This window comes from Balaenoptera physalus (assembly GCF_965194825.1).
Source record: "Balaenoptera physalus genome assembly, chromosome: 18".
In the NCBI taxonomy this organism is placed as follows: Eukaryota; Metazoa; Chordata; class Mammalia; order Artiodactyla; family Balaenopteridae; genus Balaenoptera; species Balaenoptera physalus.
The window spans coordinates 70,408,563-70,435,561 of record NC_138899.1 but is presented as its reverse complement, the minus strand read 5'-3'; the positions used below and the strand labels follow the sequence as shown (position 1 = coordinate 70,435,561).

The 26,999-nt window shown below is 32.4% G+C and overlaps 1 protein-coding gene across 8 annotated transcripts in view; it reads left to right on the top strand.

Annotated features, from left to right (window-relative positions):
• The window catches only part of NBEA (neurobeachin), a 610,070-nt gene that overhangs the window by 203,255 nt on the left and 379,816 nt on the right, over positions 1 to 26,999 (top strand). For 7 of the 8 annotated variants that reach the window (XM_082435487.1, XM_082435484.1, XM_082435486.1 and 4 more), the window contains 4 exons: positions 490 to 658; positions 2,161 to 2,256; positions 13,947 to 14,385; positions 24,783 to 24,937. In XM_082435487.1, the coding sequence (XP_082291613.1) occupies positions 490 to 658; positions 2,161 to 2,256; positions 13,947 to 14,385; positions 24,783 to 24,937 (859 nt within the window). The remainder of the gene's footprint in view (positions 1 to 489; positions 659 to 2,160; positions 2,257 to 13,946; positions 14,386 to 24,782; positions 24,938 to 26,999) is intronic. The other variant, XM_082435483.1, reaches the window with a different exon arrangement.

The window sequence follows — 26,999 nt, the reverse complement described above, 5'->3', positions numbered from 1 at the left end:
ATATATAAAAGCTGTCTGTTACCCACAGAGTATGAAATAGTAAATTCATAATATTTCAGAACAAATTTAATCTATTTTGGTCTATTTGAAACTCTTGTCTTTTTTTATTCAGACGTTAAATTATTCTTTTCAAGCTTGTGCTATCTGCATATCTTATAAATATGCATTCTCCATTGTTATAGAAGTAATAGATACTAGTAGTGGAGAGGACGAAGAATAAACTTTTGTGCCATATTCAGCAAAATCTTAACATTCTCATTTTTTGAAATTACATTCCAACCTGTAAATCAGATGATATATTTATGGAGTTTTTTATCTCTACTTAGATGATACTTATTAAATAGCAGTGTATACTTAGCAAGTTTTAGTAAAAGTTAAATGTCATATTTTGCCTCCTTAAAGAAGATGAAACAACAATAGTTTCTTGTACTCTAAGAACTTATACTTTAAAAGTTTTGAGTGTCAACACTGCCTTTTCATTGTATGCAGGATGATAGCAAGCAGGCACAGTTCTTAGCTCTAGCTGTTGTTTACTTCATTTCGGTTCTGATGGTTTCCAAGTATCGCGACATTTTAGAACCCCAGCGAGAGACTGCAAGAACTGGAAGCCAACCAGGTAGAAACATCAGACAAGAAATAAATTCACCAACAAGTACAGGTACTTAATACTTGTCTAATTATTTGAATTTTCATCATCATTTATCTCCTTTTTATTTCATTTTACATCTAGATTTAAACTGGTTCTATTCATAATCACCTCAAGTATTTATAAGTAGGTGGTATATAAATGCCAATTTAATATTCTTTAATTACACAAAAACGTAGAATGATATTTCCTATATTCTCATTTTATCAGAGAGTTTTGGTTTTAATTTTTCGATTTATTAATACAAATCATTTATACTACTGTTTAATATGCAAATAACTCATATATTTTAAATGTATAATTTTAAACTTTATAAACATAGGAAAGTAGGAGGTCCTTATAGAGTAGTTCAATATCAACAATAAACCAAAATATAAATCTTTATACCCAAGTTCAAAGATAGCATCCCTCTTTCTTTCCTTTCTTTCTTTCTTTCTTTCTTTCTTTCTTTCTTTCTTTCTTTCTTTCTTTCTTTCTTTCTTTCTTTCTTTCATTGTGTGTAGTTATTTCAGTATCTAAATATTCTGTCAGAGATTTATAATAAACAAACATACATTCTAAACTTTATACCAAAGTTGCTTCAACTAAAATCAAAGACTTCTAGACATCAATGAACCATTTTGGATCATGTTGTCTTTCTCATCTATAGAAGATGCTCATGTTGTAGGAGTTCATGCATTATCAGCTTTATCTACTCTGCTTGGAAGTGATAAACACATTTTCTGGCAACTAATATTTTAGTATCATGGGGAGCCTTTTATCAATTGCATTTCTTGCTGGGTGTTTACATCAAGGTTGTTTCTCTGTTGTTTGCAGTGTGACCTTAGTAACCCAGTGGTTATTTCATGTACCACTGGATTAATTTGTAATAGAAATTATCTTTCCTAAATAAATGCATATGATATACAAATTAAATGAATATTTTTAAAAGTGAGTAGAAATTAGTGGTCAAATCTCTGCATTTTGTTTTCCATATTCATATCATATCTCATTTACTTTTTATCACTGTTGTGGAAATACAGATTATATTTAACTATGATTCTTTGCTGTTGCATGCTGTATTTATTTTTAGTGTGTAAACATGATATTTCTTTGTAGTATACTTTTACTTTTAACTTTATTCTTCAAATTAAATGTTATCCTACCATTTCAGTTTATGTCTTTTGACCATTTAAAACCCTGAGACTCTATATGTTAATCAACTCTTTCTTCATTTTTAATACATGCACAACAGTCATATATGTATAAAGCAAGCAATATTTTAGTGAACCTTCCAGTTCTGATTTTCTTCTGTTTGTATGTCTCTGTGTCTGTTGCTAAAATTACTCTACTTAACAAGTATATTGTTTCCTTTCTCTTAATACATAATTTCTTTCCTTCCTCCAGAAACGTGGTCTTTATTGCTAGTACTGTTTGCATGTTGTAGTGATATAGAATTGTCTTGGATCTTCAGTGGACCATGTTGCAGGTTGTTACATGCTGGCTCAAATTTGATTCCATAATTTTCTCCACAGTTGTGGTCATACCATCTATCCCTCATCCAAGTTTGAACCATGGATTCCTTGCCAAGTTAATTCCTGAGCAGAGCTTTGCCCACTCATTTTACAAAGGTAATATTAACCTCATCTCCTGACCTGTTTGGATATTCTTAAATTTCGTCAATCGTTATACAATAACCATCCTTAATCTAATTGTTTATAAACAATTACACACCTCAGGTTTCAAGAAGATATAATACGTTGTATTTATACCTGGATATTGAGAGCAAAATATAGTTTTTATATTTATATTCCATTATATTTCTTTAAGTATCATCTGCAAATTAAGGCTGCCTAATTATATGTATAATAATATGCACAGTGGTGGCATTCACTGGAGATTGCCGAAGAGTCACGTCTTATTAGTGGGACTAAATTAGCCCTAAAATGAAGGCTACTGTGGAATGACAACAAAAAAGTTGAAAAAAACAAGCCTCGAAAGCATCAAACTGATAAGTTATTTAATTCCTGTCAGAACAAAATTCCAACTCTTTTTAAAGGAATACTAAAAAATTCGTCACCAAACAATGTAAAATTCAATGTTAAGCATCTAATAAAAAATCATTAAATGTGCAAAGAAGCAAGAAAATGTGATGCATAAGCAGAAGAAAAAAAATCAGTCAATAGAAACAGATTCAGAAAGGATAGATATAGCAGAATCGTCAGATAAGGGCATTCCAACATCTATTATAAATATGTTCAAGATGTTTTTCAATTTAAAAGAAAAAGTGAACATAATGTGAAGAAAAATGGAAGATTTTTGTAAAAGAACCAATTTGCAGTCTTAGAGATGAAAAATAAAATAGCCAAAATGATGTCTCTGGGTAAGATTAACATGAGCTTAGTCTCTGCAGAACAAAGGTGAGCCAGACTATGCCCCCCCACGCCAGGATTTTCCCGTGTACGCACCCTGCATAATTCCTGGGACAGTGAATATGATAGATTTTACTATTGTGACAGGGTTATGTTATATATGTTAGCACAGTTGCTTTTTTTTTTTTGGGCTTAAAACAGAAATGTATTCTCTCATAGTTTTGGAGGCTAGAAGTCCAAAATCAAAGTGTCAGCAGGGCCGTGCTCTCCTTGAGGGCTCTAGGGGAGGATCTTTCCTTGTTTCTTCCTAGCTTATGGTGGGTGCTGGCAATCCTCAGCTTTCCTTGGCTTGTGTGAGCATCAACTCCAATCTATGTCTCCATCTTCACATGACCATCTTCTCTCTGTGCCTGTGTCCAGATTTCCTTCTTTTTGTAAGAATACCAGTCATATTGGACATGGGCCCCACTCTAATCCAGTTTGACCTCATTTTCACTTGATTATATCTGCAAAGACCCTTTTTTTTCAAATAAGGACATATTCACAGGTTTTGGGGGGACATGAATTTGGGGGGAACATTATTCAATCCATTGTAACCAGTCAAGGGTTGGTTCATTGCTTTGTGGGTCTTTTAGTCTTGTCTTTTTTCTTCTTCTCCTTTGATACTTGATTCACATCTTTTTAGCACAGTTGCTTTTAAGAAAAGGTGATTATACAGGTAGCTCTGACCTAATCACATGAACCCTGTAAAGGCAGAGAGTTTTCTCTGGCTGGTTTGGAAGAGGAAATGAGAGAGCCTCAGAGTGTGAGAGGGATCTGAAATAAAGGAAGTTCTTCATTGCTGAGATGGAGGTGACCATGCAACAAAGACCTGAGATCACCTTGTAGGAGCTGAGAGCACTTCCCGGCAAGGGACTGAATTCTTCCAATAACCGGAGTAATTTTAGAGAGGGCCTTGAGCTCCAGATGATACCACCATTCAATGTACTTCATACATTGGCTAATGATATGGAAGAACAACTTATAGAACAAATAAAGCAGCAAAGTATTTCTTATTACAACTTGATGAATGCACAGATATTTTTCATAAACGTTCAAACTTTGGACATAATGATGAAATAAAGGAAAAATTCTTTTCAGCTTTATTGCTTACAAAGGCATCTAACTCTGAGTTGTATAAACTAAGAAGGATTAGACTAAATTAGATTAGATTAGATTGGAGTGCTGTCTGGAATTTGTTTTGTGTAGAAGTGTGTTCCAAAAGGTTAACTGCAGTGACTAGAATATACTCTGGAGTAGTTAACCTGATGAAGGAGCCTGCATCAGAATATCTATGCACTGCTTTCTTTATCAAGAAACGTTTGCTATGAAACAATTTAGCTGAACTGCATAATGGTCTTAGTGGTATAATAAAATTTTGAATTACTTTAAGGCCGATGTGGTAAATTTTCTATTCTTTTAATTATATGATAATATGGAAGGTGATAGTAAGTAACTGTTACTGTGTGCTGTCATGCAGTGGTTATTGAGAAGAAAAGTTCTGTTGATGATGTTGGAAATACAAAGTCAATTCTTAGTGTTTTTACAGGATAAGAATCCAGTTTCATTCCGTTCTTTAAAAATTAGTAGAACTGGCCTCTTTGTCAGACATATAAACTGTGTTAAATGAACTTAGTACTTCCAAGCAGGAAAGGATTGCAACATGTATTTTTAGTGTCAGAAAAGATGAAAGAACAAAAATAAAAGTTAGAATGTTGGAAGTACACAGTTTCTATGACATCTTGCATAATTTAATAAAAATTATTTTAATATTTATTATATAATAATTATTATCAATGAAGTATCTCTATCTTAAGAATGATCTTGATTTTGCTCATCTTGAAAAGTTATCTCCTATCATTTTATGTATTTGATAGAATGTCTTGTATTTTATTTTACATTAAAAGAAGATTCGTATATACAAAATTTATGGATCTGGAATCTATTTCTTTCATTGAAATATAATTTATGTTTGATTATAACTATATGGGATAAATTATTGGAAATGAGTATTGATGAACATTGAGGGTATATTTTGAAGATACAGCATTTCTAGTTTCATTTTTGGTAAAAGTATAAAATGAATACATATTCTGAGCTCTCTGAGTTCTCATTCTGTCAACATAACTCCGTGACATGGCTTTCTCCACTCTGCGTGTAATTAAAATAAAACAAAAATAGGCTAGCTATATGTTATTCCCATGAGTAGTAGTATTGCCAGTTCTACTTGGATTAGATAAGTTAACAAGCAAAAGTTCATCACATTATAAACTTTAAATATTTATATTCCTAGTATTTGTTCAAAATGTTTATATAGGCATTTCTTCTGGGGAATCGCTCTTTGCTTAAAACTTTTTGTTTATTTATGATGTATACTGAAAAAAGTTACAAGTACAGTAACATTTGTCTAGATTGATCACCTATACCCACACTTTCAGTCAACAACATGGATAGTGTTTGTATTTTTTTTCCCAATTTACCTTTGTTCTGATTATATTTATTGAAATTTAATTTTATGTCTATGGAGTCAAATATTACAAGCTTTTGTGCTTTTATTTTCTGTTTTGAGAAGACTGATCTGGATTACTCTTCAACTCCTTCACACTTTACTGCCTTTTTCACCTCGTTATTGAGCCTTTTAAAAAATTCTGAACTAGCTCTTTGGCCTCTCTCTTCTTCTTAATCTTTGATAGTCCTTCAGCCCTTGGAGTATTGCGTAGTTACTTCCTTGGACTTCTTGTCTCTAGTCATTTAGTCCAGGGGCCCCCAACTCCCGGGCCACAGACCGGTACTGGTCCGTGGCCTGTTAGGAACTGGGCCACACAGCAGGAGGTGAGGTGAGCGGCAGGCTAGCGAGGGAAGCTTCATCTGCGGCTCCACTCCCCATCGCTCACATTACCACCTGAACCACCCCCCACCAACCATCTGTGGAAAAATTGTCTTCCACGAAACCAGTCCCTGGTGCCAAAAAAAGTTGGGGACCGCTGATTTAGTCTGTTAGTGATGACAAGTTTTAAATTAACATTATTATGTAAAATAATAAAGTAATGTAACGAAATGTAATTTATATTTAATATAATACATTCATATAATAAATATTTTATAATATAACAAATATAATATTTTTTCTTTCAAAAAATTCCTAAGGGATTCCTATAGTTTTCAAAACAGTTAAAATGTCTTAACTTATAGTGGCAAGACTACTCTAGTTCTAACTTATCTGGATTACTACAGTCATCTCCAAAGTGGTTTCCTCGCCCCTTGTCTTGCTGATCTTTATTTGATTTTTTATAGTTTTGCTGCAGTTTATTTTAAAATATAAATGAGATTATGTCTCTTTTTGACATAAAAATTTCTCATAACATTTAGAGTAAAATATCACTACCTTCCTAACTTCATTTCATGTGGTTCTTGCATTTGCTCACTACAATGAAACTACCTTTTAGTTCTTAAATCATGCCAAGCACTTTCCTGCCTCGTGATCTTTGTATTTTGTTCCTAGTTTTTGGCTCTCTCTTTTCCCTATTTTTTGTATGACTGTAGAGTACTTATCCTTCAGGTGTCTGGTTAAAGGTCACCTCCTCACAGAGGCTTTCCCCGACTACTATAGCTAAGGAGCTTCCACCCCACAACCACCTTATTTTCTTATCATGGCATCCTCTTTATTTCCCATCTTGCACTTATACAATTTATTTATTTTTTTGTCTATTAGAATGTGTACTTGAAGAAGGTAATTCCTAATATCTAGCATGGCACTTGGAAGTACATACAGTAAATATTTGTTAAGTAAATGGGTAAGTTATTGAGAAAGCTAAACAATTTTTAAAAAGTTGAATATTGATGGTAGCCATAAAATGTATTTCATTAATAAACATACTTAAAACAGAGAAAGGAAATTTTTATTCATAGCTTGTCCTAGAAGCTGTAGAAGCTTTATGTTAATTATTTCACATTAGGTTTCAAAAGAAGAATGTCAATATTTAGGTGATCTTACAAATAAATATGTTGTATTAGTTTTCCTCTAGCAATTTATTGTCAGGGAAAAGAATTATGTTCACAGGAAATAAAATAATTAAGATATTGTGCCACTTACACGAGAATAGACATATGGCATAAACAGTCTACAAATAGGTAGGAATTTGTATGAGTATTTCATATATAATAAATATAACTTTTCTAATCAAATGGAAGAGGAAGTATTATTTGGCAAGTGGTATTGGTATTACCAAATGGGGTAGCCAATTGAAAAAAATAAATTTATGTCCTTATTTCATATAACATGCTAAATAAATTCCACGTGTATTAAAATTTAAAGTGAAAAAGGAAACTGAACATAACTCAAGAAAATTAAAATTAATATTTATATAATATAAGAAAAGATGTTTTAAATCATAACATCAAAGACTGAAGTTGTAAAGATATGACTAAATAAGTTTTATTTATCTGCATGTCTGAAAATGTTAACAAAATTAAAAGAAAAAATGCAAACAGGAAAAAATTTACATTTATGTGATAAAAGTTAATCCTTAATAAATAAAGAACTCTTACAGATCAATTAAAAGAATATATCACAGCAATGGAAAAATGTAAAAAATAGCTGAACAGTTAGTAAGAGAAAGGCAATGTAAGTACAAATAAGGGAAATTTATTTAAATCTACTCATAATCAAATACATTTATATTGAAACAAAACTGTACCATAATTTTCAAATTGGGCAAAATTTTGAAGGGTGAGAATATAAATATGTGCATTTTACATAGAATAAAAATATCCATGATCCTTGTTCTACTAATTTTACTCTTAGAAATATATATTAAGGGAGCAGTGAAAGATATGCCAATAATTTTTTTACGACTCAGTTTTTATTTATTGCATACTTAGAAGTAAAGCTAACATTTATTAAATAAATTGCTACATTCGTATAATCAAACACTGATTTTCAGCTTGCACATTTGTTATTTTATCTTGCTTTTGGAGTCATTTTTAATGGACTCGTAATTCATTATACGGGTGCATTATTTATTTTACGTGTACTCTACACTGTCATTAGTATAATATTTATAGAATTCTTATTGGATACTGATGTCAAATATCCTATATATTTTATCTTATTTACAGGTGAAAATCATGCTCAGTTATCCCTAACAAATATGTTTTTAAAACTTCAACTCTTTAAAATAAATGTCTGTTTTCAGTATTAGTAAGGGTACCAACAAAAGCCTCTCTCCTCTCTTTTTTCTTTCATCTTCTAATTTGATCTTTTTTCCAACTTACCTTATGATTCATTCATTATGTATTTGCTGAATAAATGAATGGTTTCCTATTACATACTAGGTACTGGAGATACATAATAGTGATCACAAAGTCCCTATCTTTATGAAGCTAACATTCTAGTGAGGAAGATAGACTTTTAGAAACCACACACTTAAATATATAATTGCAAGCTATGTTGTATTCGAAGAAATAAAATTACAGATTATTATGAGAAAGTACAAAAGAAGAAACCTAATTTAATTTGGGGGTTGGGAAAGGCCTTATAGAAGTGATATTTAAGCTTTGAACCAAACAATGAATTCGGTTAGTTTGGGAAAAAGAATGGGGATAGTGGAAGCACATTTCTGAAAATGTAGCCACATATTCAGAGAAATTCCTGGGCATATTTTGGGAACGTATGTGGGGTGGAACATAAAAATCAAGTGAAAGAGAAGCATTCCATGAATTTAGACAAGTAAGCAGGAACCAAGTCATGTAGGGCTTGTAAACTATACTAAGGATCTGGTTTTTAAACTAAGCAGAGGAGAGTTATATTAGTGTTCCATTGCTGCCATAACAAATTACCACAGACTTACTGGCCTAAAACAAGACAAATTTATTATTTTATAGTTCTTTAGGTCAGAAGTCTAACATGGATTTCACCAGGCTAAAATCAAGACATCCTCCAGGCTGCATGCCTTTTTGGAGGCTCTTGAGGAGAATCTGTTTTCCTTGCCTTTTCCAGCTTCCAGAGGCCACTCATATTCTTGGCTTATGGCTTTGTTTCTTATTCCTCCATTTTTAAAACCAACAACTGTGCATCTTTCGGACTATTCTTCTGTAGTCACATCTTCCTCTGAGCACAGCTAGGAAAGGTTTTCTGCTTTGAGGTTTGATTGAGCCCACCTGGATAATTCAGGCTAGTCTCTTCTCAAAGCCCTTCCATTTAATGTCCTTTTTGCCATGTAAGGTAATATTCACAGGTTATGGAGATAAGGACGTGGACGTCGTTGGGAGGGAGGGGGCATAATTCTGCCTGCTACAAGTATCATACAATTTTACAAGAGTATTCTGGTTTACAATTTTACAAGAGTATTCTGAGAACAGTGAGGGAATAGATTAGAGGGGCATTGAGGGAAACTGAATAAACCATCCGAGGCTGTTGCTTTCTAGGTAAGAACTGCTATTGCTTAGGACTAAGGTGTGGCGGCAGTAGAGATTAAACAGGAAGATAAATTAGACATACTTTGGAAGTAAAATTGACAGGATATGGTAATAGATTGGATGTGGGGCATGAGGGTATGAGAAGTTTTCAAAGATAATACCTAGCTGTCTGGTCTGAAGTACCGAGATGATAAGTAATCATTTGTCAAAGCAAGCAAGAACGGAGGTAGATTATTTGAAGAGAATGACCAAGACTTCCATTTTTAGATGTGTTAATTTTGAGATGTCTGTGGAAATCTTCTAAGCCTTTGGGAAGCTAAATCAAGCAAGCACATTACAGGCGATAGCCTGATACATTTCTTAATCCTCATAGCACACATAAGATCTACATTTTTCAAGTGTGGTCCTTGCAGCTTTTAAAGCGTAACTAACTTGTTCAAGATAACATGGAAAACTAGTAAGCTGTGGAGCCAGAATTGAAACCTTTATCAACTTGACTACATTCCCATGATCTTTCTTATGACATATTCTTTTCAGAAAGAAAGGAGAAATACCCAAAGTAGCTGAAGGGAGGCGGGAGTAAGAGGTTGTTCTTTTAGGGTGGGAGATACTGATCTGTAGATAAAGGGACCAGAGCTAGGGATGAGAGGTAGAAATTGAAGATAAGTAGAGAGAATAGCTGATAGAGTGGTTGGGCTCTGTATTTTCTTTTCTCTTTGGAGTTTTGGTTAATTTTTATGCAATTTAACTAATTTGCATTTAATATAAACAAGATATACAAGTTATATACAGATCTTTTTGTTTACTTTAAATTACTCTAATGTGAATAGTTTGCTTAATATTACTATTTGAAGAGCAAATAAGTAATCTTGATGTAATTTTTACTGCTATACTAACAAGAAGCTATATGTTCCTTTCATGTTATTCCTTATTAAAGTAGTTGGGAAAATAGCAATTTGAGTAATTTAATAGGTAAGAAATATTGAAACACTTCATAAATTATCATAAAACAAGATTTTTGGTGGAAGGAATGTGTTAAATGAGGTCACAATGTAGAAATCATGTCATTTGCTGAACTTAACCCCATATTTTTCCGAACATGCATTAGATGAACTCATTAGGTTCAATGAAAAACAGTAAGAAAAAGAGGCATCTGGCACCCAACTGCCTGTTCTGACAAGGTTAAGATCACTCAGGCTAGTAATATTTCTCCTTTGTGTACTGACATGGCCTATTGCTACAGAAACTGTCGAGAACTACTAAAAAGTTGCAAGTCTCCTGTCAGTAATATAACCTGCACAGGTGCAATCATTTATACTTTCTGTGCTGCTCATGCTTAGCTTCTATTGAAGTCACTTGGGTTAAATCCTCAAAGTACTTTAGTGTTACAAAGAAGCATTCTGGAAACATGTAATTCGTCTAAGCTGAAGCTTATGCTATCATCTCAGAGTGTGTTCTGTAAATGCATAATGGGAAATTAAGGTAGGTTTTTTGAGTATTGACCTGTTTTCTATTTGCAATTACTGTTATAAAATTTTTCATTGGTGTTTATTTTTATTTCTAGGTGAATAAGATCATAAACTTTACAAAACTTATGTATTTGAATAGAATTCTTATTGAAATACCAAAATTACTGCTCTCTTGAAATAATTCTTTTATCATTCACAGTAAAAAAAATTAAGATTTTTATTACTGTATAAATATTTTGATGAGTCATTTGAAAATATTTTAATATTCAAATTTAATAAACTTTTAATTGTGTTTTATAATCAAGAGGTCAACATTTATATTGAAGTTCCATGTATCTAACTACTGAGCTATAGATTTTAGTTGTCTACTGAGAGAGTCAGTTGAATAGAAAAGCAAAAAATTGTATAGTTGGTAGAAAAAATCTTTTTATATGACACTTTGTGGACACAAACCAAAGATTTTATTTTCTTAGATATTTTGTTTGCTAGCAAAATGCTTATATTTCAGACAAATACAACTTGAAAAGTTTACATTTTTATGTAGCTCTTAATGTAAAACACATCATAAATAAAGATTCTGAGACATCATGTTAGGGTAAAGCCAAACCTGTAGACAAGATCTATAAATTAGCTAAATTTAGACTAAGTGCTAGACTTGACTATATGCCTTTTGACAATTAAACTCTGTAAGAAAAGTTAGCCCACGCTAGTAACTATTCCACTGTGATATTTTGTTGATGTTAGAGTTCTCATTTTGTTTCTGTGTTTACATTCTCTGTCCTGTTGCCATAGAAATGTCACTATCGCTGTTTAATTCTCTCCTGATTTTTCTGCTGTAATTGTTTTCTCTCCAAGAATATGTAATCTGTAGATTAAACATGCATTAAGTAAACTCAGTAGTATGTCTAAGAGTGGAAATAACTGGCTTAGCCATCTTCCCATCCTATATTCCTAGGTAATTTCATCAGTTTCCAAAATTTGATTGTCACCTCTGTTTGAATGTTCCCTAAATATATGGCCATAGTTTCCTTGACTTACAGATATAAATGTTCCAGAGATTCTGCATACTCAATTAATTCATTATTTTCCTGAATAAACTTGCTTCTTTTTTGCTTTCTTCTTCAGTTAGTGACATATCACCATTCTTTTTATTTTTTTTCTTCAAGCTAGATATTTCAGAAGCATCTTGATTCTTTCTCTTCATCTTATTCCTAATGCTATTATTCTAATTTGTCTTAATCTGCTCTCACAAGGTTTTATTTAAAAAACGCCAAATTGTTATCTTTACCTCTTACCTTTTTCCTTCTCTAGTGTTTTGCCAGTAATATTACTGAAATTTTCTGTCTTCTCAAAAAAACTTTATGCAGTTATTTTAAGTTTTAGCCTTGAGAGCAACTAAGAAAAACCTGTTTTTCATGTTGTTCATCTAGTGTTTGAATATTATTATCATGTTCTACAGAGTAATCTTTTGTTCTTTCAATTCTAACATCCTTGCCCAAACAAACAAGCAAAACTAAAACCTATTTAATAAATATGAGGAAAACTGCCACATGACATGGACTTCTGAGAGATGTATATCCTTAGTTTCCTGTTCTAATAACCTTTCAAATCAAAGAAACAAAGAAATCAACAACAACAACAAAAACACCTAAGGGCAGTTTCGGTACTTCCCTGGTGGTGCAGTGGTTAAGAATCCGTCTGCCAGTGCAGGGGAGATAGGTTCGATCCCTGGTCCGGGGAGGATCCCACATGCCGTGGAGCAACTAAGCCTGCGAGCCACAACTACTGAGCCCACATGCCACAACTACTGAAGCCCACGTGCCTAGAGTCCACGCTCCACAACAAGAGAAGCCACCACAATGAGAAGCCCATGCACCACGACGAAGACCCAACAAACCAAGAATGAATGAATGAATAAATAAACAAACAAACCTAAGGGCAGTTTTAAAGAACTTACAGATGTTAATTTCGAAGAGATCATAGACATAATTTAGCTTGCCCTTCTTGTATTACAAAGAATAACTATTAGTTATTAAAGTAATACAAATAGCTGCCATTTTACTAAGTACTTCATGCAGGAACTGCAAGTAAATAAGTGTGTATCTTATTTTCTTTTTCAACATGACTTTATTAAGTTAAAAGCTATTATTATTCCCATTATACTTAGATTAGATAAATTTTTCAGGGTCATCATTTAGAATTTGGTAACATTTTATTATATGAAAAACTTTATTATAGTGACCTTTGTATAATGAGATTTAATAGGAATTTAACATTTTAAAGATGGTTTTCTTTTTATCTATTTTAATTAGTAATATTATATACGTTTTCATACATATTTGTGATTCAGTTTTCACAAATTGAAATTTATATTTATTCACAAAGAATCATCATGAGTATTCCAAAATAATTGTTCTTAAAGGCACATATAGGTTAGATTCGTGAGGCTCACTATTCTATTATCAAAGCATTTATCCTTTTGAACTAATCATTTGACATGCTTTTTGCAATTAACTCTTTAGAATTTTATGTATTATGTGTAACTTAAAATATATCTTTAGTTTAAATATTTCAATCAGGCATTTCATTATTGGTTACTGAAATACCAAATAAGATATAAAAGTAACTTAATATTTTTAAGGAGATATTGGAGAAGTATAATAATTTATCTTGCATGATTGGTAGCTAACAAAAGTATAAAAGGGGAGCTTTATATAATAATTATTTACAAGCTGCTATAAGCAATTGTGGTAGGAACTATTTCTCCATGCTTATATATCAATTTTGAAATGCCAGATGATTTATAAAAGAAACAGGGTTCTGTTGATGCTTGCCAAACAAAATGACATGTGTATGTGGTTGATATGTTTTAATCAAGTTGTGTTGTTATGCACATCCATTTAGCAGATTTTTTGTTCCTTGCAGGTTTTCTTTTATTTATTCTAATATGTGAGTATATTTTATTAATAATACTGGGTTTTTACTCGTGAAGCTTTTTGTTTAAATCAGTTTCTTTCATTACAGAAACACCTGCTGCATTTCCAGACACGGTAAAGGAAAAAGAAACGCCAACCCCTGGTGAAGATATTCATCTAGAAAGTTCCATTCCTCATACTGATTCAGGAATCGGAGAGGAGCAAGTGGCTAGCATCCTGAATGGGGCAGAATTAGAGCCTAGCACAGGCCCTGATGCCATGAGTGAACTGTTATCCACTTTGTCATCCGAAGTGAAAAAGTCACAGGAAAGCCTAACTGAGAACCCCAGTGAAATGTTGAAGCCTGCGCCATCTATATCTAGCATTAGTCAAACCAAAGGCATCAATGTCAAGGAAATATTGAAAAGTCTTGTGGCCGCCCCAGTTGAAATTGCAGAATGTGGCCCTGAACCTATCCCATACCCAGATCCAGCACTGAAGAGAGAAGCACAAGCTATTCTTCCTATGCAGTTTCATTCCTTTGACAGGTAGGTACTGAACTTATTATTTACAGTGCTCTATGCATAGAAGGAAAATCAGAGTCTGTTATTTTAAAAATATTAGGAGGGTCTTGAAAACATTATATTTTTTACTGTAGATTCTTACTACAAAGACTATCAAAGTGACAGGCCGACCGGATTGATCTCATCGTCAGGCATTTTAATAATATGTTTCAAAAAAGGGGGTTCAATATGAAATGGCGGATAGCACATTGAATTGGAAATAGGGAAACACAGATTCTGATTATAATCTATCATCAAGTGACTAGAGTAGATTGGAGAAGTCATTATATATATATATATGTTTTATATATTATATACATTTATATATACATATATGTGAGGAAACTGGAAAGTAATTGTTTTTTGTTTTAGGGAGAAAAGATCAAGTTGGGAAATCAAATGTTTCTTAAATGTCAAAATAAATATATAGTCAAAATGTAATATATATTCCATAATGTTTTCTCTAAAATAGCCAAACTGCTTTGTCCCAGTTAGACACAGTAATTTTTTAGAGTTTAGAGGTTGAGGTGTGGCCGTAAAGCCATTTTCAGTTAGGATGAATTATCTTTTTCATACACAAATATGATTTAAATTTTGCCTGTAAGCATTTTAACCAGCATCCTACAGATATTTCTTGAAAATTTATTGTGAAAATATGAATGGCATTAGTCATCATGTCAAATATAAAGAGATAGAATCAGGTTTGTTTTCTATGAACTTAAAGTAGTAAAAGGAGATAAAATGTTTGCAGATAGTAGTTGTCTCTAAGATAAAATGTGTTAAGTGTCAGAAGTTTTTTAAAAACTAAAAAAGGAGGGGTATAAAAGGTAGGAAATTGTTTTTTTTTTTTAATAGTTTGGAGGTTCATTCATATAGTTCCTTGGATGTTCCTTATGCCAATTCATATTTGGTTTGTGTTCCCAGGATATATGTGTATTTGTGTTTATGAATTTATATAAGCATGAGCATGTAAGTATTTGTAATTGTGTATATCTATAAATCTTTATCTATAAATAAATGTTATAATAATTTAACTTGGGGTCATAAGTTTTATGTTCCATTTAATTTTTAAGTTCTATACCTAAATTTTGTTAAAATATAAAACAGTAAATACAGAGAATCATTGTAATTTGCATAAGAAAATCCAGTGAAATAAACACTAAGTAAAATATTTCTGTTCTAATTTGGATTATCATTAGAACAGTTTTTTTCATTAAAACTTAACGAAGCAGTCATCTGAGTGCCAATATTCTTAGCTACTCAAAATTTATTACACTTTTGAGGATATTGCTTTACAAAAAATAGAACTTTCCACTTGTTCCTGGTAGCATTTGTGCAAAATGCAATGAGAGTGGAATCATTCTTCTAAATTGCATAAGTAGAAATGAAATCGAGGAGCACAAAGCATATTTCAATTCTTTTTAGGAGAAGGGTCTCCAGTGTAGTTAATATATGCAGTAGCTCAAGTACTATCAAATGTAAATGATGAGGTGATATTGATGAAAGGAGGGGATTGAGGTCTCAGGGGGCGCTGATGACGGATTGAACAGAAGCGGCCTTGCACTGCACGTAACTCAAGTCTGTCGTCTTCAGTGCTCAAAGCCATAATGGGAGGTGGCAGTCTGAAATGAGTTGCCACGGCAAAGAGTATTATTTTTGAAATGCTTTCACACAAATCACTAGGCCCTGCATACAACTTAGTTTCATGCTTTAATGTCATCAGGAGGCACAAATTGGTGTGTCTAATTGTTTGCCACCTGCCAGCAAAATGAGCTGCCAGCCAGCCAGACGGGTTTGATTGTCTGTCAGCCATTCAATAGATTGAGAGTGACAACATCAAAAATTTAACTTCAAACTCTGGAGCTTTGAGCAGCTTTTCTGAGACATCATCCCCACAAGTGCTTCTGGACAACTGCATTTTTCAATTATATTTCCAATATATTGCTACCATTTGCCTTATCTGTCTTAAGGTAGCTATAATTACATTATGAAGTATATAAACATATTTCTGAAGCACTAAAGTCTGAAATTCAAGTTATGACATGTCTTTTAACATCAGATTGAATTCCTTGAAAATAGAACCCAAGAAGACAGGCTTTAGAAGCAAATCTTGAATACTTACAGTTTCAAACACAGAATTAGCATGGGTCTTACTCTACCAATAATGTATTTTTCATTTATATCTTTAGTTGAAAAATAGCTGTAAACTCAGTTGCTCATTTCTTTGTAACTAAATCATACATAATAATATTGTACAATCGCAGTGGAAATCACCTAGGATATTCCTTTTGTTAGACAATAGTTTATTTGTTCTATTGAAAACATGCTAACAGTGTATTCTTTATACTTATTCTAGATTGTAAGTTTGGGAATAACTTCCTAAAACAACTGATGTCAGTTGAGTTATGTTAACTTATGCTTTACATGTGGAGTTTCTCCTCACTTAGGATGGCGCATTGATGAATTTCAGTGTTTTTAAGTTTGTAATATCGTTTTCATTCGGTAAATTGCAACATCAAATTTTAGAAACATTTAGACTTAACTAAAATAAACCTTTTCTTTTAGTATTAAATCTTTCATCAGGTTGTATTATGAACTATTATATAAATTTTCTGATCTACATATATGGGAAATGCTGATTCTTTTTCTTTCATTTCCTCCATTCATCATCTATGCAGATTTAAGTATATGTCTTTGATTACAATGAGTGGCCCCAACAGATGTATATTTATGAATTGTAAAGCACTGAAAATCCTAGACATCCGCTACTATCATTCTATAGTTGGAACACACTGTATGTATAGAGGAAATATGATTACGAAACTACAAGAGTTTTTCTACTGTTTTGTTACTATGAAGCGAAGAGGAATATTTATCATGGTTTTATTTCTAAGAGAAGAGTTTAATAATCTCATAATAGAACTTATAAATCTAGTTGCAAAGTTCCCCAACAGTACTGTCTCTTGTGATAGATTTCTGTGTAGATCTATGGTTTATAAAATAGTCTAGCTGAGCTGTATTTTTTTCAGGCATCAGTAACTGTAACTTTTAGATTGAGGGAATGCTTTTCTCTAAAACCACCAATTAAGCTTTGCCATATCCTTTAAACTAAAATTTAACCCTGTATATCCAAATGCTTTTAATCTTTTGAGAATTTTGTATATATCTGTGATTTAGCTCAGTCTTAATTCTCCAGGGATTCCTGAGACGCCCCCTTAGTTTGGACAAAAGACAATAAAAAAAGGCAGAGGACAATACGCTTCTCCATACATTTTAACTGTTGTTATATTTCAGAAAATTATCTTAAGTCTGGGATATCACGAAAAGCTAGTAATTGTGTTGCTTCTCTGGCTAGCATACAATGATCTTATGATTTATACTTCATCCCTTTTGATTTTACAAACCTGCTTGTGTTTCAGTTACTGGGTTTGATATGTTCAGGCAAATTAGTTTGTATTTTTTCCCTCAAACTTTTAATATCCTTGCTTCCAAGTGTTTCATTCTCTGAAAAAGAAAATCTCTGAAATAAAAAATATTTTGTAAATATTATGGGACTAAAAAGCAATATATATAGCCTTCATATTACTGAACCTAAAGTATAAGCTTAGTCTAGGTATTCTCTCTCTAGTTTTTTAACATTAATGTTTTAAATATTAGTGCTAAGGATGACAATTTAGGATAAATAAAAAAGAAATGTTTAGTAGAGATGATGGAATCCTCCTACATTGATTTCTTTAAGCTTAGAATTAAGTCAGAATATGAAAACTTAAAATTACTGCTGAGTACTTCAATTTCTGTTCTTATAGTTTTCTGATTTTTTTAAAAAAGTGTTTTGATTATATCACTTAAAGGATGAGCAAGTAAATGTAAGCTACATTGATTAAACCTGTGCCAGCCGTTACAATTGAAAGTTTCTATGATACCTAGCCACTGAAATCCCAGCTTTTATTATGCTCCAAGTACCCCGGGCATAGTATTTTAAGGCCAGTTGCCAGAAGATGCAGTTTTGACCCAGCATGGTTGTATCCTGATTTCCCCAATGTTGTTGCCTTTTTCTCTCCTGGCATTTCCACAGACAGTTCAGTGAGCTGAAAAAAGCATCTCTCTTTAAAGGGTGGACTAATGAAATACTCAGTTATTTTTCATACATCCTATTTCTCTACTGGTATTCTAAACACTTTACAAAATAGCAACAAATAAATCATGAAAACATCATAAATAAACTTGTGATTTCTCATGAGCTGCAGTAAATTGTAATGCCAACTTAAAAGCAGAAGTAAAATTTTTTTCTTCATAGTTTCAATTTTTTCTTTCAAGATAAATGTTTAACAACAGTAAGCCTTGTTAGATAAAGAGTAATAATCTAGAAATTAGAAGAAATGGCTATCAGTAATGGGTCTCTGTAATTAGGTGTGTGACCCTTATCTATTCTCTTTGGTTCTCTGGGACTCAGTTTCCCAACATATAGAATAATGCATTATTTCCAAAAAGTCCCATAAAGCTCCAAATTCCTAGAATAAATGAGATGGCCTTACAATTTGTCTCAAAAAGTAGCAGATGGTTATGAACTTGGTTAAAAGACCCAAAATCCAGAAAAGATTTGACATGCCCAGTTTCAAAGCTGTCACCTATTTCCAGGTGTTCCCCCACCAAATGCATCTTCCACATTTATGTCAGAGATGTTTTTCTTAAATGCAATACTGATGAAGATTTTGAAACAATTTCTTGTTATTACACAGTAAAGGATGAACTTCTTAGTTTGGAATAGAAAGTCCTCATCTTTCACCAGCCATAAGGATCTATTTGCAGTCCTTCAATCTTTTATGGTTTTTCAAATCTCTTTGCCTCATGAAATTTCTACTATTGAACTTTCCTCTTCTTGGCTGATTCCCATTGGTCCTTTTCAATTCAGCTTACTCTTCCCTGATAAAGCTCATCCTTTATGTTTCTGAAAGTTCTTGTGCATAACTCTATTCAGAGCTGTTATCAAAATACATTGCAGTTGATTTATTTGTCTCTTGTATTTCCTTCAAGTATCTCTGGCACGGGTTATGTCTTACTTGTCTTGGTATCCCCTAACTTGTCAGTGTAGCTGTATTCCCTTAACCTGTCAGTGCTCAGTAAGTGTTACAGAAAAGAGGGAGCAAGTGGAAAGAAGAAAGGAATTATTATAGGATCCATGAGTGAGATATAAAACTCACTTGTCTTAATAAGTCACTATTTAAAAGCCATTTCTTATCTTCAGTATCTCGCTTTACACTTAGGACAGTTCTTGAGGTGTACAGATCAAGCAGTATCCTTTTTACAAAACTCACATAACTAGTTAATGGAGATCCCCAAGACTCTGTCTTTGGACCACTTCTTCCATCTATTTGCATTGACTTCTTTGGTGATTTCACCCATGTTCCTGGCATTAAATAACATATAGTCTGATTACTACCAATGTTATGTCTCAGCCCAAACCTGTCTCCTAAACTGAAGACTCATCTATCTGATTGCTTATTCAGCATTACTACTTGGATGATTAATAACTTAACAGTTATTAAAAAAAAAACAAAAAAACTGTTCCAACCATAGCAGTCCCTATCTTAGTTAATGGCAGTTCTGCCCTTCCAGTTGCTTAAGGCAAAAATCTTTACATCATCTTTGACTTTTCTCTCATACCCACATCCAGTCTTCTGCAAGTCGTGTTTGTTCTGCCTTCTTAATATAGTCAAAATTTGACCCATTGTTCACCAGTTTCACTTTGCAATTCTGATCCAAATTACTTTCATTTCTTACTTAGATTATTGTAGTATTCTCCTAACCAGTCTCCCCGCCATTTGCCTTTTCCCCCTTGTCTATCCTTAACATAGCAGCCAGCGTGATCCTGTTATAACCTAACGTTATATTGCTCCCCTATTCCTAAGCTTTTAATGGCTGCTGGTCCCACTCTGAGGAAAAGACAACATCTTTACAGTGGACTATAGGACCTATGATCTGAGGCCCTGTTACCTCTTTCATCTCATCTCTTATATCTCTGCACATCACTCAATCTTCTCAGGCCACACTAGCCTTCTTCCTGTTCGCTATCCCATGACACTCTTCCCTAGATACCCTCCTGGCTTGTTCATTCACTCTGTCAGTGTTTCCTCAGATACCACCTTTTGAATAAGTCTTCTCTTAGCCACCCTTCCAATAATACTCCTTATTCCTGTCCATGCTTATTTTTCTCACAACACTTACCACTTGGTATACTATATTTAATCATTTATGTTATTGTATTTTCTGTCTCTCCCTATTGAAATTAAGTTCCATGAGGGCAGAGATTTTGTCTGTTTTATACATTGCTATATCTCAGAACTCAGAACAGTCCCTCACACGTCAGAGTTAAATGAATGAGCAAATCTTAGATCACACCCCAAATCTATGGCTTTGAGATAAGATGAATTCAATGATGGAAAATTTCACACTTACATGTATTTTGTATCACTCAGTGTATTACAAAACATATAATTAATCACTCAGTGAAACATTTTGTTGAAGTGAATTAGATAGAATAATTTGCTGGCTTGTGCTACTTAGATGATAACCTTTACAGCCTTGGCACATGTATAGATTATATGTAGTATAAAGGAATTTTCCACTTCGTTATAGTTTTCAGTCTTAAAGTTGTGAGACAGAAGTGTGAAATTGTCTGGGAAAATATGGAGAGAATATTCATAAGATAGAATAATGCATTTTTTAAAATGTGTGTAGTGTAGAGTATTCTAGATATCCATCAGTATGACTGGCAGATCTAGTAGAAGAACGGAATATGTTAATAGTCTAGATTGGTGGCTCAACTTTTGCGGCTATATTTTTGAAATCCAGATAAAAATTATATGCTCACCCTAGAAAAATGTATATACTCTAAAAATTTGTGTTTTTTTATGCACCCTAATGGGGTACCCACAAGGGGTACATAAACTCCTAGGTAAGCCTTTTGATGTAGGGGGGGATAAGTAACCAAGTGGAAAATGTTGACTAAGATTTTGTAAGAGTTGAAAATTTTTACTTTCATATATAAGTAGCTGCAAATACATAATAACATTCCAGAAAATAACTAATATGTTATCAACACATACTGGCAAGTATAAACATTCAAATAATTTGTAAAATGTATTGCTTAGGAGAGAGAATGGTCTGAGGTGTTAGGGAATGGGTAGTGTTGGTGAAGAAATGATATTAAGGACCAAAATGGACAGTCCTCTGATTCTAGATAAACAATTTCAGCATAATAATCAAAGGGGAAATAGTAGTTCTAACAAATGCATAAAATTATGGATTGAGAAAGAATCAGAGAAATCAGTCAAATCCAGCTTCCCACCTCTCTCACCACCACTCTGTGACATGGTCGTCCTAGCCCTTTGAACACATCAGTGTTTGGAAACTGGTGCTCATATAAATTACTAGGGAGTTCTTTCCCCTGTTGGTCCTAATCTGGTATTTGGAGATACGTGGAAATTTCATCTTGTTTCCTTGTCAAATACCTTCAGATTTTTAAAAATTGGTGTAATTTTTTCTCATGTCTTTACTACAATTTTCTAGACTCTCAGTCTTTCCTGACATGACTTGTGTTCTAGATCTACTGTCATCCTAACTGTTCTTTTATGGACATGATGCTTTTGTCATTATTCTTGAAATATGGTGCCTAAAACTATACATAGGACTTTATGAGGTCTGACAGTCACAAAGTATATCAGGATTATTGCTTCTTTGACTCTGGATACTGTTGCTGAGGTAGACCCAGATCGCATCAGCACTTTTGGGAGCCATAGCAATACTAATGATAGCTAAAATGTTTGGACCACTTATAATATTCCAGGTAAAGTGCTAAGCATTTTATATGCAGTATATCCTTTTATCTTTGTAACAGTCTTATGAGGTACAAACTATTATGAGTCTCATTTTAAAGGCGTAAGGAGAATGGAGCTTAGAGAGATTTATTTGCTTACTACCTTAGAGGTAGAATTCTAACTCAGGTCTGTTTGACATTAAAAACTGAGCTTCTAGCTACTGTTACCCTATTTATATCCCATGTTGTACTAACTACCAGACTACTGAGTTTGCTGTCAGTGAAGTGTCTGGAGGCTTTCATGTCAATTGCTATTAAATCAGATGTTTTCAGAAGTTTTTTAGTAGAAAGGCATTTAATGTTGTTTGCATTTATTTACAAGCTATCATTACAGGTTATTGAGATGAACATTTTTTTCCCTCATTCATATAACTGATTTTTCATAATACATATCTCATACCCTCAGTACTTGACAAGATGCCTGTAGTAGCCTGTTACAGAGAGCTTTTGTACAAAGTTGGTAATGATAGGTTAATCAGGAATCTTTGGTAATAGTTTTTTCTACCGTCTACAGATTTGTCTCACAGCACTGTCAATCAGCCTGTGTTTCTGTATTTTATCCATAAGCATTTTACTGAGAGATTTAGGAAACAATATTGTAGTTTTACTAATGACTTCTTTTCAAATCAAGAATTGATCATTTTCTTTTCTTTCTAGATAGGCAATGAAATAGTTTAGAAGTTTAGGGAAGAGTTTTGATGATAAATCCAAAATATTAGTTTGGTTTCTTTTCTGTTGATCTTTATGTAGATCATTGTAACTAAATACCTTATCTTGGAATCAGAGAATTATTTCACTTTAGAAAATGGTAACAGTTATTAACATTTATAAGGCATCTCATAATTGACAAAGTTCTTTTAAATACAGTCTCATTTAATTTCTCCAGTCATATGTGAAGTGGCATTTGTCTTGCCATTTTTACTGAAAAACTGAAATTTAATATCACATAGCTTGAGAGTGATTTAGTCCTCAAGCCTTAATCTTCTAACTCCACATCCTGTATTCTCCATAATGTCACACCACCTCTCAGTGAAATAAATGAAGGTATTCAATGAGGAATGATCAATGAAGGGATTGAAAGCATAGTGTGTGCTTTTGGAAATTTAATAAGATAGTTGAAAGTTCGAGGTTGAGTCTGATGAATTTGACACTATCCATTAAGGAAAAAAAAAAGTATCCAGAAAGAGTTAATGAAGAATTTTTTTGGCACGAGTAAAATTATTTAAGATTATAATTACTTTGGTCACAAAAAAGTTTTAAATACCCCTAAAATTGAAAATAATAATTCTTATAAATTTAGATTTTTTACATTGACAAAGTCATTTTTCTTTGAAAGTCATTGGTATTAAGGAAGTTTAAGCCATAGACTTATTTGACAATGAGCCATTGATATAGTTTCCTTTAAGTAGAGCTTTTTAATGAGAAAATTATAAAATATAAATACATTTAAAAGACCTAGTTTAGATTGGATATTTTTTACTGTCAGTCATTAGTTTTCAAGCATTATATTTGAACTTAAAATATCTCATACATCTACTTTCTAGATAAATAAGTTCAATGAGTAATGCTTGAAAGTATTTATTAAATGGAGTTGGAGTGCTGTAAACTTTGAGAAAAATGAAGCTTCACTGAAAGGAAGTAAAGATATTTATTATGTTAAAGAAATAGTTTCTTTATCTTTTAAATTGACCACTATTCGCATCCATTTATTATTTAAGGTTAATACAGATGTTAAGTTCAGAAATTTTTTTTTATGAAATTCATTTAAATATGCTAACGAAACATGAGGAAATTTTCAGCTTCTAAGTTCACAAAGTCGAGGTTTAGAAGCTAAATAGATCTTTTACCAAATGTCTATTGTATCCTCTCAGTTCTCTTTCATTATAATAGCATTCCTACTATGAAAAACAACTCAATTTTGTTCAGGAAAGTAAAGTTTAATTTTATTATGCCATTAGTTGTTATTCCATATTTCTTGGCTTAATATTTAGCTTTACTATGAGTAAACTTCAGAATTTGGCTTTCAAACGTTTTTATGACTATTTTCCACATTTAGAATATGATGGAGATAGGATGAACATTATATGTATGTATATTTTCACACAAAAAAATCCCTATATGCATTGGTAGGCGGATTCTTAACCACTGCGCCACCAGGGAAGTCCAAAAAAAATCCCTATATGCATATGAAAAATATCTAACTTGAGCACACATTTTTCCAGTTTTCCCAGATTCAGGATTATAGACCAAATGTCATCTTAAAAAAGATTTGCAAATTCTAGATTCTACATAAATGTTTGCCAAATGAATTATAATAGTTAACACACTTTACAATATATCCTTAATGTCTATATCCTTTTCACCAATTAAGTTGCCATCAGGAATTTAAAAAAAAAAAAAAAGGAAAAAGAAAGAAAAGAAAATTTGATGTTGATTACGTGTATCTGCCATAGCAGGATTAGAATTCATCTTAGACCTTGTGTTATTTTTCATCATTTCTTTGCAGGAGTGTCGTGGTCCCTGTTAAGAAGCCCCCTCCAGGGAGTTTAGCTGTAACCACTGTAGGAGCCGCTGCTGCTGGAGGTGGGCTGCCAACAGGCAGTACCTCTAATATATTTGCTGCTACTGGAGCTACACCAAAAAGTATGATTAATACAACAGGTATTGTCTTTATCTATTTTTGTGATACCTCATCTTTTTCTTTCTGTTTTCTGTATCTTCATTTCTTCTGCTTATTTGATATTAAAAATTAAAATACCCTGATCATTTAAGATTACCTTAACCTTTAAGAAGTTTATTCTTCATGTTATCTTTCAGAATTTATGGTTCTAGGGTGTACTTTTTAGTTTGAGAACACTGTGGGTTTTGTTTTGAGTATTCTCAAAACATGATGCTATTTCAGAGTGAACTCAGATTGCTGAAAGATATTTGGGGAGCAAAACCAAAAGATAATTTGAACACTGACATTTGATATATAAAAATTAGTAAATTATACCAAGAATATCAAGGTATATTAAATATATTAGTGACAGAAAATAGATTTAGTGACATTTACTGGTTGAAACCTAATATGTATTTTTTACCAAGCTCCCCTGAGAACCTTGACGATATGCAAGAGCCTCAACTTGACAAAAAGTGCATGTGAATAAGAACCATTGTTTGACATTGAATTAATTTATATACTTAGATTACAATTACATCCAATTCATTGTCCAACATTTTCCTAATAATTCTAGAAGCAGAAAATTCCAAATCACTACAAATTTTAAAAGCCTGCCTAAAATAACCTTTTTTTTTTTTTTTTTTTGGTAAATTTCCAGAAATGTTCCTGTTGATTATTAGCTAAATAAATCCTTACCCAAATCTTTGTGATTCCATTTTAGGTATTTATACAACGCAAGATGATCCCTGACTTTTCTTCCCTGACTATAGTAGCCTTCTCTTCTCCAAACTGTATAGCCTTGAACTTTTACATCTATTATCATTACTTAGATTATTCCCATTTTTATTAATTTCATAGCTCTTCTTTGTGCTTTCTGTATTTATCTTGTTTATCATACCACCTGAGTCTGACATATCATGAACAGCACATTTATGGGGTTGTAGTAAGTAGAATGTACTCTATCAAGCATATTTATATTACCAAATAAACATCATTAATGGAATTGTGTTAAAGAACAAAACATCTTTGATTTATGTATATATATATATATATAAATAAATATTTATATCTGACTTGTCTGAAGACTTTATATAAAGTTTTTTCTCTCCAGTTTACAGTCTTACTCCTTTACTCATTCTGCTTTCTAGAAAAAGGTATAAAAATGTTTTCCTTTTACCAAAATGTAGACTCAGAAAAGTGTTAAGATTTTTAAAATATACCAATGTAGTAGAAAGAAAAAATCTACTTTTGGTGTTTATTGACTAAATCCTTACTCTTTAAGAGATAAGTAAATGAAAAAGCAAGTCATCTCTTTTTTATCTTTATTTGAAACAAGGTATGATATTTTCCTTTAATTCCTATTCTATGAATTAATAATAGATTTGGGAAATGATGGTAGCCAGAAGTCCAGTGATAGTATAAAGCATATATTACAATAAAAAAAGTAAGTAATGAACATCCTCCTTAGAAATACATATATACAGATACACAAACACACACACAAAGAAATTGAGGGCCAACATCTAAACTGGACCCAAGACTAGTTTAGATTTCGACATACACATGCTGTGTAAGTGTTGTGAAAATCCCAGTTTTATGGGAATTAATGTTAGATAAGATAAAGATAAGATAATATTTAGGAACACTAGATGTCCCTCAACTCCACTGCTATTAAATATATTTACATGGTGTTAATATAGGAAAATCTGTTCTAAAATGGCGTCTTCATATCGTTGAGGAGAACTCATTATTTTAAAATCGGGTACAAATCTTATACTCATTATAGCCCTTCTTAAGCAATCATTTTATCAAAATAAGCACTGATGCTGCAGTGCCACAAATTTATGTTGAGACAGTTTATTGCAAATTATATCTTATATGATGAAAACTAAAAATATAACAACATAGCAATAAAAACAGATAAATTTTTCACATCTAAATTTGCATTGTTTTATCAGCCTCATTTTACCTAAAATTATTTTCATTTGTTGATGTCTTTTATTTATATCCCATTTGTAATTTGTAGTTTTGTTAGAGTAATATAAGTAAATAAACTGGATT